Consider the following 16,861-nt stretch of genomic DNA (forward strand, 5'->3'; position numbering starts at 1 on the left):
CTGTGTTTTGAATCTGCCTCATTTTTAGGTACAGGCCCTAAAATAAGCTGGAAAAATGGATGGATGGCGTGGATAAAACAGATGCAGGATAGTGGGGACATGGAGCTTTTACATCATCGAGCTAGCTGGTGTTGTGCTCCTTAGCAAGACCGCGCCCCAGTTCAACCACAGCTCGTATATTTGGATGCACTTTTGCGAACTAATGTCTCACCCTTTCGCTTCCGCTCAAAACTAGTCGGGTTGGTTTTAGTCGTCGAACGCAAGGGATCTCCTTGTGTCTAAACAGTCCGAAACCCGGGCCCGTTCGTTTACGGGTCCGAGTTAATCCTACCCGCGTCGAGCCTTCCACTAATTTCTCTTTAGGCTATGATTAAAAACTCGCCAATATATCGCGATAAACGGAGACTTTAAAAAACGCAATAAAAATCGAGCCCTTTGTTTTTTTTTCCTGGATACCTTGCCAAGTTCACAAGAGGCCATCTGGACCGTATGAAAACATGTATTGGAGAATCTCAGGCGATTCGCGCGAGGACGTACTGATGAGCGACTGCAACACTTGCCAGCTTGGTACATGTGTGATGGTTCTTTTTCCGCCATCAGGTGGACCAACCTTAATATTCGCTGCTAAACGACCACGTTTTACTTAATCAGAGAGACTAATGGTCCTTTTCTTTTTTCTTTACTCTCAATTCGTCTCACAGACCTGTGACCATCTATTGAGTGGGCCAATTGATTTTCAGGCAAAAACCGTGCCCTCCATCTGATTAGTGGTACTGATCCCGTACATGTGTACTACATGCGCAGCCGTGATGCGAAGCTTCTTGTATTTCACGTCCCGCGAGTCGCCTCAGCATCCCCCGAAAAACAAACAAAAATGAGCGTCGAATGACAGGTTGGTGAGCGGCAAGATGCGGTTTGGCTGATGACCCCACCACCAGCCAGGTAGATGGTGTCAAACCTCTATAGGTCCCACCACGATTTTTATGTTTTATCTACACCGTCCATCCGTTTCTACAGATCATTTTAGTTCTTCATAGAGAAATTGAAGCAAATCCAAAGCTCAAGAGGAGCACAATATAAAAACAAGTGGAGATAGTGACGTCCACCATTAAAATCTTCCTAAAGCTCTTCATGAACAGGTCACAGGGAACTGGATGAAGGGAGGGAAAACCCAAATAGCAGCTTGATCCGAAACTTCTGTGGCCATTAGAAGTTTTAAATTGTAAATGTTCAATCCACTGTTTCTTGTGGTGTGGTCTACTTTAGCTTTGGATATGTTTTTTTTTTTTAATTTTTAATTTTATTTTATTTTATTGTATCATCCCTAAAATGAACTGAAAGAACAGATAGACGGTGTGATTAAAATACATAAATTATGGTAGGGCTATAGAGTTTTGACACCGGCAACGTCATCCCAACAGCGTCCGGGCATCACACTACAAATACTACCTTACACATGGCATGAACTTCGAATCCCAACCGTCTAAACGTTGCGACCTACTTTAGATAGATAAAAAAATTAAAATGATAATAATGATAACACTGAAAATACGATTCTAACTGGCAGTTGGTATATACCCAATGAACGGTAAGGAAAAAACAGCGGACCGTCCAAGTCCAACAAACAAATGTCAACCAATCAGAGATCAGAATTCTCTATCCAATCTCATCTTGTGGGAATGACCAATCTACGGTGGATCCCACTGTTTGAACGGTTTGGATTCTAGGTAGATACCACGTGTAGAGCAGGAAGCCAGCTAGCAGCTTAACTTCTGGTACAATGTCCATCACCCCATCATTCCTCAGAAAAAGGACCTGACCCTGACGCAACCAGCAGGCAGCAGCTCAGCCCTCTGCACTTATAAGGAGTGTATCATGTCTGAGAGAGAGAGAGAGAGAGAGAGAGACAGAGAGAGAGGAGAGATTGAGAGAGAAGGCAGCCATGAGAAAGAAAATATGGATTTTGCAGAGCCTTTTAATGGTGGCATACTATCTGGGTAAGCTCTTTCTTTCTTGGGTTTTTTAGTTCTCTCATAAAAATGGAGCTATTCCATTTTTCTGTCATGGAAAATGGGTTTTGTTGTCTACAGGTTACCAACTTCTCTCTCTCTCTCTCTCTCTCTCTCTTTGTGGCAGATACAGAAAATCTCTGTGGAGCTATTCCATTTTCTATTGCTGTTTTCTGATGATAATGGCTTTTTTTTTTTTATTTAATTATTTTTCTCAGAGGTGTAGCATAATAACTAAATGATGATTAAAGAAAATGATTATTTATTTATTTATTATTATTTTTTTGTTTCATTCTATTCTTTAAAAGCTTTGGTTTGTCTTCATGTTTCTTGGTGGTACACTGTCTATACTTTATTTGTTTATTTTTCAGTGTATTTTAATGCCATCACTCTACATCATCCGAACTCTGTGGGGTCCATTGTGTTGTGTGTGTGACATCCACTCCGTCCATCAGATTAGAGCCCTTCTTTTGACCGTACAGATAAAAAATTAGTCCAATTAAAGACTGAGGTGGGTAACGCCTTTGGGATGATGTAAAATCAAACTTAAAACCTTTAAGTTAAGGCAATGTGGCCGGCGTGACTTTTGGGTCAGACTGATGTCTTGGATTTCCCATTTATAGGTTTAGGAATACCTGATTAACGGGTTGGATGTGATATAAGAAGCACCATTGTGTTCCCGAACACAAACCTATGGTTGGTGTTTCCTTCTCACTGTTCTGTGTGGTGTGGGACACTGGCTTTGTGAATCAGACTGATTTTTTGCCACAGGAGATTTCATCAAGAGGCGGGCCTGATGGACGGAGTAGATTTCATACACAAACAGCACATGGTCCCTACTGATTTCGGGTGTTGTAGCCCTGCGTACGACCAGTGTGGTAGAAGATTGTGGTCCCTCTCTGACACGAATTTCCTAAAATGGGAAGCCCAGGCAACAGAAAGCTTCATGGGGCCCACCGTGATTCCTTTTGTGTTACATGGGCGTCGTGCATCAGTTGAGCCAGCTCATGTTAGGACGTGAGCCCAAAAATAGACGGATCTAAAACTTAGGTGGGCCATATCATAGGAAATGGGACCACCATTGGAACCTTCCTGGATCTCACGTGAGTATACATGCACCATCCAACCCGTTCATTAGATGAGTCCCCACCACAATGATGGAAAACACAAATATCAGCCTGATCCAAGACTCCGGTGGCCCTCGAGAAGGTTTTAATGATGGGTGTCACCATCCCCGTTGTTTCTTGTGGCATGGCCCACCTGATCTTGGATTCCCAACCTAATATTAGCTGGCAGAAATGATGACATAGTTGGTGTCATATAGTCATCACAGTGGGCCCCACAGATATTTCGTTGCAATGGCTCCCTACAGCTCATAGATCATGTTTCGATAACACATGTTCGACTAATCAAACATGTCAAAAACAGTCCAAAGAGTTTGGGGTATTTTTTGAGTTACTATCGATCGATTGACTTGATAGTTCAATCAATCGATCGACTCGAAAGTTCAATTGATCGATGATGGTCCAAAACATTTAGGGAGAAATCTGTCTAATTGTGGGAAGGTTTGATCGATTGAGCATCGTTGTCAAGCGATTGATGTCCCTTGCTTCTGCATAGATTGAAGACATCCATTCAACAATCTCCTTCATGTATTTAATCTTCATGCTCCATTGCTTTACCATGTCATCATCATATCTAATTATCTTCCATCATAACTTCATCGTCGCTTCTCGTACACACTCCGTCTTCATGAAGCCTTTGCCAAGCCTAAAGAAGTCGTACAAAATTTGAACTTCTCTGCGGGAATTACTTTGGCGTGTATGTCTACAGAATCGACACATGTATGGATCTTCATAAGAGTCACATTACCTTCTATAAGCACTTGTTAGATAAAATGATGACGAACATCAATATGTTTAGTACATGAGTAATAAACCGAGTTTTTAACTAATTGATTGCGCTTTCGTTATCATAATTAACCGGCACAACCTCCTATTGAAGCCCGAACTAATTCATCATTTTTCTCAACCAGATACCTTTGAACACCTCTCTCACTGCCTTATACTTAACTTCGGTTGTGGAAAGAGCCAACACAGATCAAAGCTCCGACATCCAATTGATCGCACCACCTGCTATAACAAATGAGTAGTTGGAAGTCTACCTTCTATTATTCATATTACCCGCATAATTGGCGTCCACATAGCCTATCAACCAAGGTGTCCCGTATCGGTATCGGTTGGCATAACGGTGACCTCCAAAACCGATACGGATACGGGGGCGTAACGGTGATACGTGGGCGTAACGGCGCAAAATTATTTTTTTTTGCCAAAAGAATATGAAAAAATATGGATTAAATCCGGAATATTCTAAGCATTTCAAATATGCATTCATTTATAAATTGGAACATGTTTATGGTGGTGTAACAGTCCACTCTTTAGTGAGAAGTTGTATCGGATTGTCTGATGAATTTATGAACTAGATAACCTGAATTTGACTACAAAATTCATATATTTAATTTTCTAACTATCTACTATCAATGATAGATATATTAGAATGAATGTAATATGAAAATATCTTACATTTAGGTATTTGCAATTATTTTTTAGGGCCAAAATTCATGCGTAAATAGAAAAAAAATATAAAATGGCACCCCAAATATGTAAAATGCACATTAACATGTTGATTAACACATCATATGGCATCATTAAAACAGCAAAAGAATCATTGAAAAATGATTTTTCGAATTTTCAAAAAAAGGGCCGAAATAAATGCGTAAATAGAAAAAAATAAAAAATAAAAAAAAATGGCACCCCAAATATGTAAAATGCACATTAACATGTTCTACTATGATTAACACATCATATGGCATCATTAAAACAGCAAAAGAATCATTAAAAAATGATTTTTCGAATTTTCAAAAAAAGGGCCGAAATAAATGCGTAAATAGAAAAAAATATAAAAAAAAATATAAAATGGCACCCCAAATCTATAAAATGCATATTAACATGTTCTACTATGATTAACACATCATATGGCATCATTAAAACAGCAAAAGAATCATTAAAAAATGATTTTTCAAATTTTCAAAAAAAGGGCCAAAATAAATGCGTAAATAGAAAAAAATATAAAAAATATATAAAATGTAACCCCAAATCTGTAAAATGCACATTAACATGTTCTACTATGATTAACACATCATATGACATCATTAAAACAGCAAAAGAATAATTTAAAAATGGTTTTTCGAATTTTCTAAAAAAGGGCCAAAATAAATGCGTAAATAGAAAAAAATATTAAAAAAATATAAAATGGCACCCCAAATCTGTAAAATGCACATTAACATGTTCTACTATGATTAATACATCAAATGGCATGATTAAAACAGCAAAACAACCATTAAAAACTGATTTTTCGAATTTTAAAAAAAGGGGCCAAAATTCATTCGTAAATAGAAAAAATTATTAAAAAATTATTAAATGGCACCCCAAATCTGTAAAATGCACATTAACATGTTCTACTATGATTAACACATCATATGACATGATTAAAACAGCAAAATATATTAAAAAAGGTATAAATACCTATTTTTGACGAATTTCTGAAAAATGGCCCACCGAGCTTTGATTCAAAAAAATCTATAATATAATGTGTTTTTCTATCAAATACCTAGCTAAGGTTGGTCGAAATTAGTAGTAGAAGGAGTTAGAAACAGTTTGGAAGCAAGATGTTTCAAAAAAACAGCAAAAACAGAGCTAAAAAGAAAAAAGAAAAAAGTTACTGTTTCGGGCCGTTACGCCCGTATCGGTCCCGTATCGGCCAATACGGGTACAAAAAATCGAATCGGCCGTTTCGGCCCCGAAATGGGTAACGGTTCGCACCATTTACCGTTACGTATCGGCCGATACGGCCGATACATAATCGATTTGGCATACCATGCTATCAACTTATCCTCTGACTTTTCAAATGTCAAGACATAGTCCACGGTACCTCAAACATACCAAAGTAGCCATTTCACTGCTTTCTAATGTTGATTGTCGATGTGAGCTATGTATCTGCTTATAACACCCACTGCACATGAAATATTTGGTCTCTTAAAGACCATGGCATATGTCAAATGGATGACCAACGACGCTTAAATAGGGCACATGAGACATCACTTGTTTTTCTTCATTTATAGTAGGATATTATTTTGAAGAAAGCCTAAAGTAAGCAGCATAGGGTTAAGGTGTGCTAACTGGTTTTACCTTGTCTATACTGAACTTGACCAATACATTCTCAAAGGTATTCTGTATGTGATAATCATAGCTTGCTCCTCTGTTTGTCTGTGCGAATATCTATACCGAGAATCTTCTTTACAATTCGCAGATTTTTCATTTCAAATGGCCCTGATAATTGAGTATTCAACGTATCAATCTCAGACATGCTATGACTAGTTATAAGCATGTTATCTATGTACAATATCAGTACAATGAATTGTCCATCATCCAATGTCTTGTAATAAACAATGATCATACTTGCTCCTGGTAAATCGTTGATCCATCATGAAAGTATCAAACCTTTTATACAATTGCCTAGGCGATTATTTCATGTCATATAATGACCTCATCAACTTGCAAACTTTATTCTCAGTCTCTTGTAATTCAAACTCTTCTGGTTGCTTCATATAAATTTGTTCATCCAACTCCCCATGTAGGAAAGTAGTCTTCACATCTATATCTGTTCAAATTCCAGGTTGCATTGAGCAACCAATGCCAATACAAATATGATAGACACCTGCTTGACCACAGGCACGAAAATCTCGCTAAAGTCGCCACTCTCCTTCTATGCATACTCTTTCGCAACCAATTTCACATTGTATCTATCTTACTTCTTGTAAATTCACTTACAACCGATTGCTTTTCGTCTTATTGAAAGCTCCACCAACTCTCATGTCTCATTCTTATGCAGAGAGTCCATCTCGTTATGCATTGTCGTTATCCATTTCTGAACATCAGAGCTATCTAATGCTTCCTGGAAGGCAGACGGATCCCTCTCATCTGTAATGAGGACAAATGCAACATTCGAGTCATCTCTGTATCTAATTGGTAATTCGCGATCACTTAGCAGATATCTTTTGATAGGTGGCGACAACACTTGCTCCTCACCCCTTTTGATTTCAACGTCAATCACTGCCAATTTTTCCGGTTCCTTGCTTTCGTCATTGCGGAATAAAGAATCCTCATCAAACCTAGCGTCGCAGCTCAAAGTGATTTTCCTAGTGACACAGTTGTATAGTTGTACCCTTTCATAACATCACCATAACTCATAAAGGTGAGTTGCTTCTCCCTCTGGTCTAGCTTATCTCTCTTAATTGACGATATGTGAAAGTAAGTGTCACAACCAAATACACGCAACCCTGAGTAGTCAACATCATAACCACTCCATACTTCGGGAATTTTACAGTCCATTGGCGTAGACGGGAACCTATTCACCAGATAACAGGCCGTATTCACAGCCTCAATCCATCTCCTTACCCAATCTGGTATTACTTAACATGTTTCAGGCTCTTTTCAAGGGAGTCCGCTCCATTCGTTCTGCTACACCATTATGTTCAGGTGTGTGCCTCACCGTATTATGTCTTATAATTGGTTGAATTCCTTTGAAGTGAGTTCACTTCCATTGTATGTCTTTATAACCTTCGGTTTCTGCTTCGCAATCATCGCTTTCCACACCTTGAATGTGGCGAATACATTGGATTTATTTTTCAGGAAAGAAACCCACACTTTCCTAGAGTGGTCATTTGTGAACGAGACAGAGAACAAAAATCCTCCCAACAAAAACAAAGGGTGACAGACCCCATACATCTGAATGCGCATACTCAAGAATACCCTTACATGCTTTCCAGTCTTAAAAGTTATCTATGATTGTTTACCATATATGCAATGTTCATATACATGAAAATCAACACTTTTAAAGACAAGAATCAAGCTACGATCAGAAAGTACCTTTATACCATGGTCACTCATGTGACCAATGTGCACATGTCACGATCGTGCCGATGTGGATTCCGTTACATATGCTAGAGCTTCACCCGATATAGTATTCCCAATCAACTTGTAAAGGTTGCTACCCTGTTATGCTTTCATTACTATGAGAGCTTCTTTAGAAACTTTGAAGACCCAATCAAAACCACTGAATTCGCACCTAAGTGTCTCTAATGTTCCAAGAGAGATTAGGTTCTTCTTGAGCTTAGGAACGTGTCGCATATTTGTTAGAATATGCTCCACCCTATCAAACGTCCTGATGCGAATCGAACCAACAGCAACAACCTTACAGGAATTGTCATTACTCATAAACACTTGTCCACCATCACACTCGTTGTAAGTGGTGAACCAACTCTGGTGAGGACATGTGGTACGTTGCATCCGTATCCAAAATCCACTCATTCTCACGTATCTCTTACAAGTGACTGACCTTGGACATGGGCAACACGTCACAACCGCTTGTTCCTACATCCGATTCCGCTGAATTGGCCTCATTTGTTGCATTATTAGATTTCTCTCCCTTGTGTTCCTTAAGATTCCAACAATCATTTTTCATGTGTGTTATTATTCCACAATTCTAGCACTTCATCTTGCCCTTCCCTTTAGATTTGGATTTAGACCGAGAATTCTCCTTCTCCCGTTCAGAATTCCTTTCATTGGCAACGAATCCATCCATAGAGGTACTTCCGCCACTCACTGTCTTTGCTTGTCAACTGCTTCTTATGAAGGGTTGAGATGACAGTTTCAACATTGATAGTATTCCTACTATGGATCAGAGTGTCTGTAAGATTCTCGTAAGATGGTGGAAACGAATTCTGAACGGGGTTAAGGCTTTATCTTCTTCTCCAATCTTAACCTTCACATTCATCAGTCTATAAAGCGATTCCCTGAATGTGCTCATGTGTTCATTGATATCAGACCCATCTATCATCATAAGATTATAAAACTATTTCTTAAGATACAGATGACTGCCCAATGATTTCTTCATGTACAAGTTATCTAGTTTTGTCCATATCCTCGTGATGGCCTTTTTATTCAGTAAATTGTAAAGAACATTGTCTTCTATGCACAATTGGATCGAGGTTGTAACCCTGTCATTAAGTTCATCCCATTCTTCATCACTCAGATGCAGGATGCTTCGCCTTACCAAGAGAACATGTTGCAATCCTTGCTGAACTAAAATGCCTCTTATCTTCACCTTCCATAGAAGAACTTAAAACCCAATGTTATCTCTGATACCACTTGTTGGGAATATCGCGAAAGCAAACCCGAATTCAATCAAAAAAGACGAAATTAAATGCAAAGAAAACACGTAGAGAACACAACAATTTTATGTGGAAAAGCTCTCTCGGGAAAAAAACCACAACACAAAGCGATAAACAATCTACTATGAAATGATATTACAAGAGATAAAATAAAAAAAACTTACAACGATGAGAAATCCCTTCGAATCTCCCTAAACCTCAACATATATATATATATATATATTCTATCATAATCGGAATTAGAAACAAATGTTGCGCGTTGTCAATCGATTGACCTGATCGATTGAGCAAACCTCGATCGATCGGGAGTCATGTTCGATCAATCAAACACGCCAAAAACAGTCCAGAGAGTCAGGGGTATTTTTTGAATTACTTTTGATCGACATGGGTCGATCAATCATTGGTCCGAAATGTCTAGGAAGCAATTTGTCTAATTCCGGGGAGACCTGATCTATCAAGCATGACTATCAATCAATCGATGTCTCCTATTTCTGCATAGATTTGAAGACATCCATTCAACATTCTCCATTTAACTGTTTTTGGCTGAAATTGTATCAACCTTTCAATTGATGGATGTTTCCCACTACTGTTTTCATGGCTCAGATATCTCATCAACTAAGGTTTTGGTCAATGGCCTACCTAAAGAGGTAGCCATGATAACAGACGACCCAAATCAATGAGTGCATTAGCAGATCAATGCTGGTGAAAGTCAACACACTTCACCCATGCATTGAGGGTTAGTCATCATCTTCCTTCTGAAAAATGATATGGTAGAGCTGGCTATATCTTAATACAATAGAAGCCCCCTTCCAATCTAAACATGACAAGGGAGGCAGTATATCAAGACCATCCGCTTAATGGGCTCTGCCATGGATGGCCCATGATCAACGATCTCATTTCAGTACATCTTAAACGGTCGCTTTCCCTTACATTTTACAGCTGAATTTCAACCTTTAACCATCTTTGTTGCCACCACCCATTAAAGACAATGAATTGCTTGTTCAATCATCCAGTTGTTAATTTTTAACCATGATCCATCCATGGTAGGGTCCACCAGGTGAACGGTCCCTTATCCACCATCTCCCCTGCTCTATCTGATCATTCTCTGTGGAGTCGTATCTTCATCAAAACAATCATACCACAACTGTTTGTGAATGATGGTCAATCCAGGTAGGGTCCACTAGCTGAACTGTCCTAGTTCATTCTCTCTAACCATTCTATTTTTAAAGACATTGTGTGAACTTTCAATGTAGCCCTTTCTCTCCCTTCAAAGCATCACATGTATAGAATATCTGATACATGATTATTATCTACTGTGAAAATCATGTTGATCCGCTCATTAAGTGGGCCATAATGTCTAGGGTGTGATCTGGCCCACCTAATATGTTGATAGCCATAATGGTTTTTTCCATATTAGGTAATCATAATGGCTTGTCACGCCATTTTCATAGACTGGAGATGTATTGATGGAAACCTTTGAGCGTTTTGCTTGTAAGGAAAAAGGGAAGAAAGGAGGAGAGAATGTAGGGATCCTGGAGCGGAGGAGTTTGGATTGTAGTTTGACAGCCAAACACTCCACCTCTCTCTAATCTCCTGGTTTCTTTCCAAAATTCAAAACTACATTGCAATGCTTATTACAAGGCATTTGTAGAATTTCTACAACAAACTCTTAACTAATCATGCAATTAGTTTGATAATTACAACCAACCTTCAACTAATTGAAAATAATTCTAACAACCGTACAACATAATCGCTAAAAATAAACAAGTAAAGAGAAATGACCAAAATAATTTAAAATAACCCAAAATCCCACCAAAATAGAGAAATGATCGTGTGGTCCTTGCTCCCAATCTCGGCCTTGAGATAAGCAAAGGCCCGGATACACCCATGACTCATTTTATCAAAATTTGCATATATTTCTAAATTATTATTATTATTGTTGTTATTAATTTTAATTGGTTTTCATGTAATAAGTAATTCTACCTCAAAACATAAATAAAAAAGGGTACTTCTATGTCAGTTGCTTTCCGAGTGGCTATACTTAGCTTCGGACACAAGCGAAGTTGTGTCGACATATGTTTAGATTTACTTTTGTCGGCATATGCTATATCCAAGTCATGTTGTCGGGGTTAGCTATTTTGTTCGGTCTTGTCAAACACAATGGACTAAGGAGAATTGATAGATTGTAGCATATATTGAAAGCTTATGTGGATGGTAGCATATGTAGCATTTATGACATACATGCATATTGACATATATAATACATGTTGGACGCTTAAAGATTGAAGTGGCCCGATGCCCACGTGGGGAACTGAAACCTAGATGGTGCTACATGTGGCACATTTGGACTTGTAATACATGGTTACAGAACATTATGTTCTCTAGTACACCAAACTAAGGAGAAGTTATATCCTCTTTATTATTCCATTTTTTTTGCAAAGACATACACATGTTGCCACTGACGATATTCGAAGTATATATTATCTTTTTTTTCTTCTTGGATTTCCGTGTATAAATGGGTCTAACAAATTACAAACAAGTTATTAATGCTGAATTTACTTGGCTTAAATCCAAACTACTCTTAGTTTTTCAATTCTGATAATGAGAATGTATCATTTATTTTGCTATTCATGATAGCAAATACAATAAAAAGAATAGGTGGGGCCCGGATAGGATCTTCAGATCCAATAGAATTTGAGTAATTTTTCCATCCATGATGGAATGCATCAAATTCAATAGTTTGATTACTTGACCATTGCATGCACTTGGGAGAACTGAAAACCCGTGCAAGGACTGGGTGATGGCCCAACCACATGAGGCCCACCAAATCAATAATCTTGATCATGGAACACAAGCTACATACATGTTCTTCATTTATAATTGCAACAAATCTCTCACTTGCCTTCTTCTCATGTTCATCAAAATTCAGCATCAGCAATGGAAGTTGTACAAGAGAAAGTGGAATCAACGGTCCCGATCACGACCCTTTCACCTCCAGAAGGCAACACGACGTTCCTCGAGGGGACGACATGGTGTGTGGCCCACCCAGGGGTGTTGCAGGACGATCTACAGAATGCGTTGGATTGGGCCTGTGGATTAGGAATGGCTGATTGCTCACCAATACAAAAGAATGGGGTCTGCTTCGAACCCGATACACTACTATCACATGCATCATTTGCATTCAACAATTACTACCAGCAAAATGGAGATTCCGACATTGCTTGTAATTTTGGTGGAACGGCTACTTTAACCACTAAAAATCCAAGTAAGCATCTGTCTCCATCTTTTCTTTTCTTTTCTTTTTTAGCTGGCCCCACTTGCAGCCACATGCCATTTTTGGCGTGTTTTGGACATTCAAATGGTATTGAGTGAGACCCATCTAGGAGATTTGCTGAGAAAATCAGGTGGCTAAACTTTTGGGTGGGTCACATGTACGAAAAATGATGAACCTTGTTAAGGAAGAAAAGAAAAGGAAGGTTGCAGTCTGTTTTGGACCGTCCATTGTGTTTGTAGATGTCTGGCCTGCTTGATTGTTTTACCAGCCTCATCTGATTATCAATTTGTTGGGTCCCACCTGATACCTGATTTCGAATTTCTGCAAGAGTGCTAGGTCAGGATTTGTGATTACATTTTGAAGTGTCTTCTGCTGTCTTGATGCATTGGTTGCTTCAAGCCGGGCCCATGGTTCAGTGATCTGAACTGTTCATCTGATTATTCCTGTGTTGATGTGAGATGCACCACAAATACACACACACATCAGGGCATGTAGTCCAGCTGTGTGGGCCCCACCGTGATGTGCGTCGAACATCTACCTCATTAGTCAGATGCACCATGGAGGGCCACGTGCTTAAAAATCAAGTCAATCCATGACTTGGGTGGGCCACACCAAATACAACAGTTAAGAGGGGTTACCCTCCCATTAAAACATCCATAATCATTTGCTGGGCCCACTGAGATGTGGTTCACAAATCCAGCCCATCCATTGCGTGTGTCCCATTTGGATGAGGGGTGGGACCAAGTTTCAGCCGCATCCAAAACTCAGGTGGACCCCACTAAGTGATTTTATATGTTTTGGGCATGCCTTCACATGGTTTTAGATGGTATGGCGCACCTGAGTTCAGTATACTGCTAAATTTTGGGATATCCCATAAGATAAAGGGGACCCATCAAATGCACCGTGCTGATGTTCAACACACATAACGGTGGGGCCCACACAGTTCAACCTCATGGGAAGTTCCCATGAGGTCGAGCTGTGTGGCCTCACTGTGATGCGTGTCTAACATCTACCCCATCAGTTAGATGCATCCTTCCATGGTAGGCCTTGGGCTTAAAAATCAAATCAATCCATGACTTGTGTAGGCCACACCACGTACAAAAGTTGAGAGGGGTTACCCTCCCATTAAAACATTCATAATCATTTGTTAGGCCCACCAAGATGTGGTTCACAAATCCAGCCCATCCATTATGTGTGTCCCACTTGGACGAGGGGTCAGACCCAGTTTCAGACGCATCCAAATTTCAGTGGGCCTCACCAAGTGCTTTTATATGTTTTATGCATGTATTCACGTGATTTTAGATGGAATGGCCCACCTGAGTTCCGTATACGGCTGATTTTTGGGATATCCCATAATTTAAAGGTGACCCATCAAATGCTCGGTGTTGATGTTTGAACTCGGAAGACCATAAACCTTTGATCCGTGGCCTATAAATAGACACTTGGATCAAGTTCTCATGGATCAGGACCATCTATCTCCACGTCAATTTGTGCACATTCCCACTGGGCCACATATCAATGTCCATGCCAATCCAATCGAGAGGCTGCTTGTGGCCCATCACAAGCACAATACTGGTGCAAAATCAGGCCCGTCCCCTCTGGCCTTATGTCAAACGACAACCAGTGGTTGGTTTTCTAAATCAACCCTTTGTCAAACTGCAATATGAGTGGATGGACCTGTTTTTTTGTGTCAGATCATCTTCATGGTTGGGTCCAGCTTATGAACGGTTCGGATGTCTCATATAGGGGCCTAGATTGGGATAATTTGTTATGTCATTTGGGGTTCATGGCCCATCAACTAGTATTGAATCAGTCTTCTGACAACTAGGGGTGTGCATCATGTCGAACCCGGCTCGGCCACTAGCTGACCTCAGCTTGAACTCGCCTCGGCCCGGTCCTTGAACATGACCGGGCAGCTCAGCTCGGTTCGGTTAGTAGCTCAGGCCACTTCAAGCCAAGATCAAGCTGAGTTCGCCATTGTAGCATTTTCACAAACACTTGAACTGCACCTTCAAAATTTCACTGTATTTAAGAAAGCAGCAATGGTTTTATAGGTATTTTATCAAACACCTTCTATGCAACATAAAAATCAAGAAAGAAAAAGGGTGTTGGTTTCATATACATACCTTCCTTGCCACCAGCCACACTTCTTTGAGTCATTTCATCAAACACTTGGTGAGCAACATCAATATCAAAGTAACTGCGATCCGAATTCGATTCGAGCTGGGTTCAATCCGAGTCGAGCTTGGGCTAACTCGATCTTGACTCAAAAATGAGTTCGAGCTGAAAAAATGAGCTCAACTCGGCTCGAACTCACCTTCAAACCGAGTCGAATCAAGCATTTTCAATTCGAGTCGAGTGAGCTAACCGAGCTAGCTCGGTTCGTATACACCTCTACGAGTGACAACTGGGCAAACCTTATCTGACCGTTGATCTATGGTATTCGTTAATTGCAGGTTATGGATCATGCGTCTATCCCACATCAGGGTACGTGCTCTATGCATGTGGTCAAGATGATTTCTCTCAATGTCCTTTGTACCGTGGGAAATGCTAAGTGCACTTGCCACACGTGGGAAACAAGTCACGCGTGTGTGATATCCTAACCGCATCATACAATTTCCATCACCGTGTGGATGCCAGGCCACTTGATGATCATCATATAGTTAGATATGTGATGTGGCCCACACGGTAATTTTCAGGTTTTGATTTTTGACACATGGCATCGTCACAGTGAAGATGACATGATGAGCGGCTCTGATTACCTCATTCCACACGTGTGCGCTGAGCATTTCTCCTAGTATTTATTTCCAGAGGCCAAGCTCCTTGTTTTCAATGCATAGGGAGCTTCCCTACCGTGCACCGGGTTTATACATATCTGGCCCATTGTTGATTTATCCAAGCCATTGATCTGATGGCCCCCATCGCCGTTGAACCGTGCCTAAAAAATTCTCTTCAACTGGTCTACTTCTACCTATCCATTTATGGCATGCAAATGCATGGTTAGGAATGGGAGATGCTCCAGTGCTCTGTTTCATTGGGACACTTAATCCAATCCATTGATCTAGACCGTCCATTAGGTTCAGCAGCACATTTCATACCAGGGAAAAAATGATACACTGATCTGATGAATATGAACCATTTGATTAATGGTCTTTAATATGGATGGTCAAGATTATTTACACAAAAAGTCCAATCAGCAATTTGATCTATCTAGTTGCCATTTCATGTCATTGATGTTAATGATCATAAAGAATCACTTTTGTTAGCCAGCTCTAACAACCCGATCCGTGGGTTCGAAAATGGATGGCTGTGAAAAATAAGGCCAAATTAAAGATGGATTGGATGATCAGATCAGTACTAGTTTTGTATGATATTTAAGAAAATGTGTTCTGGACTTAATGGACGGTTTAGATCGATGCAATGGACTGTCCAAGTGAACCAATGCAACTAGGAGCACTATAAGTTATAGTGCACTGGAGCATTTCTCGTGAAGAAAAATCCATCAACGAGCCGCATCATTCAATGGTGGAAAGACCAGAGGTTTCAATGGCTGGGATCTTCCAGTTTGGGAGATTACGAGGGCATGGTCCATCCATGATTGGATCCTTCAGATGAATGGCTTGGATAAACCAACCATCATTCTTATACGTCTGATTCGTTCCATTTATTATCCCTTTTCCTTTTTTTGTTTTTTTCAGGCCGGCTCCCTCTTCATCACCTCCTCTGTCTAACCTACGCCTTGTTTGGTGGGAGTTTTTTGGGATTCTACTCCTTTTGTACCTTTTCAAGTGATTGCATGCAGGGACCCTTTTTCATAATTTACGCGTGGTGCGCCATGGACTTAACCTGCGCATGCCAGAATATATTTGCCCATTGTGAGAAAAAAAACGTGTGGGATTCGGGTATGTTAGGATAAGATGTTGAGCATACTTTTGTAAGTTAGCAGCTTAGCATTAATGAGCGTGTAATCAGTGGTCGGATGAGTGCATTTTTTTTTTTCCAGGGTATCTTCTGTTTTCCTTTTTTTTTTTTTCTTTTCTTTCTCGCCTTTTTTAAAAAATCTTTTGTTGCCACGTGGCATGCACATAATGGTTCAGATATGGCAGGGCTCACTGCTTGGTCGCTTTTCAATGGTGAGGATTATATACTTGATCTGGGAGTGGGTATAGATTTGATTTCCCTTCACAAAAGTGGAACGTATGGTCCAGTGATCTGGACCGTTGATTTGCCGAGTTCCATGATAGATGGGCCATGCCCACAAAATTCCTAACCGATCCAGTCTTTCAA

General features: G+C 39.9%; 1 protein-coding gene across 2 annotated transcripts; it reads left to right on the plus strand.

The window, feature by feature from the left end:
- The first annotated feature begins 1,846 nt into the window (after positions 1–1,846).
- LOC131243619 (glucan endo-1,3-beta-glucosidase 13) lies at positions 1,847–16,565 on the plus strand. 2 transcript variants are annotated; one of them, XM_058243119.1, is made up of 5 exons: positions 1,896–1,997; positions 10,358–10,470; positions 12,230–12,565; positions 15,031–15,061; positions 16,273–16,565. In XM_058243119.1, the coding sequence occupies exons 2-5, from the start codon at positions 10,455–10,457 to the stop codon at positions 16,364–16,366; spliced, it is 477 nt and encodes a 158-aa protein (XP_058099102.1). In that variant the 5' UTR covers positions 1,896–1,997; positions 10,358–10,454; the 3' UTR covers positions 16,367–16,565. The 2 variants fall into 2 exon arrangements, with proteins under 2 accessions (XP_058099093.1, XP_058099102.1); XM_058243110.1 differs by lacking the exon at positions 10,358–10,470 and having other exon boundaries at positions 1,847–1,997.
- The last annotated feature ends 296 nt before the right edge of the window (positions 16,566–16,861 follow it).

Source organism: Magnolia sinica, chromosome 1, assembly GCF_029962835.1.
Source record: "Magnolia sinica isolate HGM2019 chromosome 1, MsV1, whole genome shotgun sequence".
Lineage (NCBI taxonomy): Eukaryota > Viridiplantae > Streptophyta > Magnoliopsida > Magnoliales > Magnoliaceae > Magnolia > Magnolia sinica.

Excerpts from the sequence above, each read along its gene's own strand:
- LOC131243619 (XM_058243110.1), top strand. The coding sequence starts at position 1,943 with ATGAGAAAGAAAATATGGATTTTGCAGAGCCTTTTAATGGTGGCATAC. Across the intron at positions 1,998-12,229 it reads AATGGTGGCATACTATCTGG|CATCAGCAATGGAAGTTGTA; the intron begins GTAAGCTCTTTC and ends ATCAAAATTCAG. Across the intron at positions 12,566-15,030 it reads TTTAACCACTAAAAATCCAA|GTTATGGATCATGCGTCTAT; the intron begins GTAAGCATCTGT and ends CGTTAATTGCAG.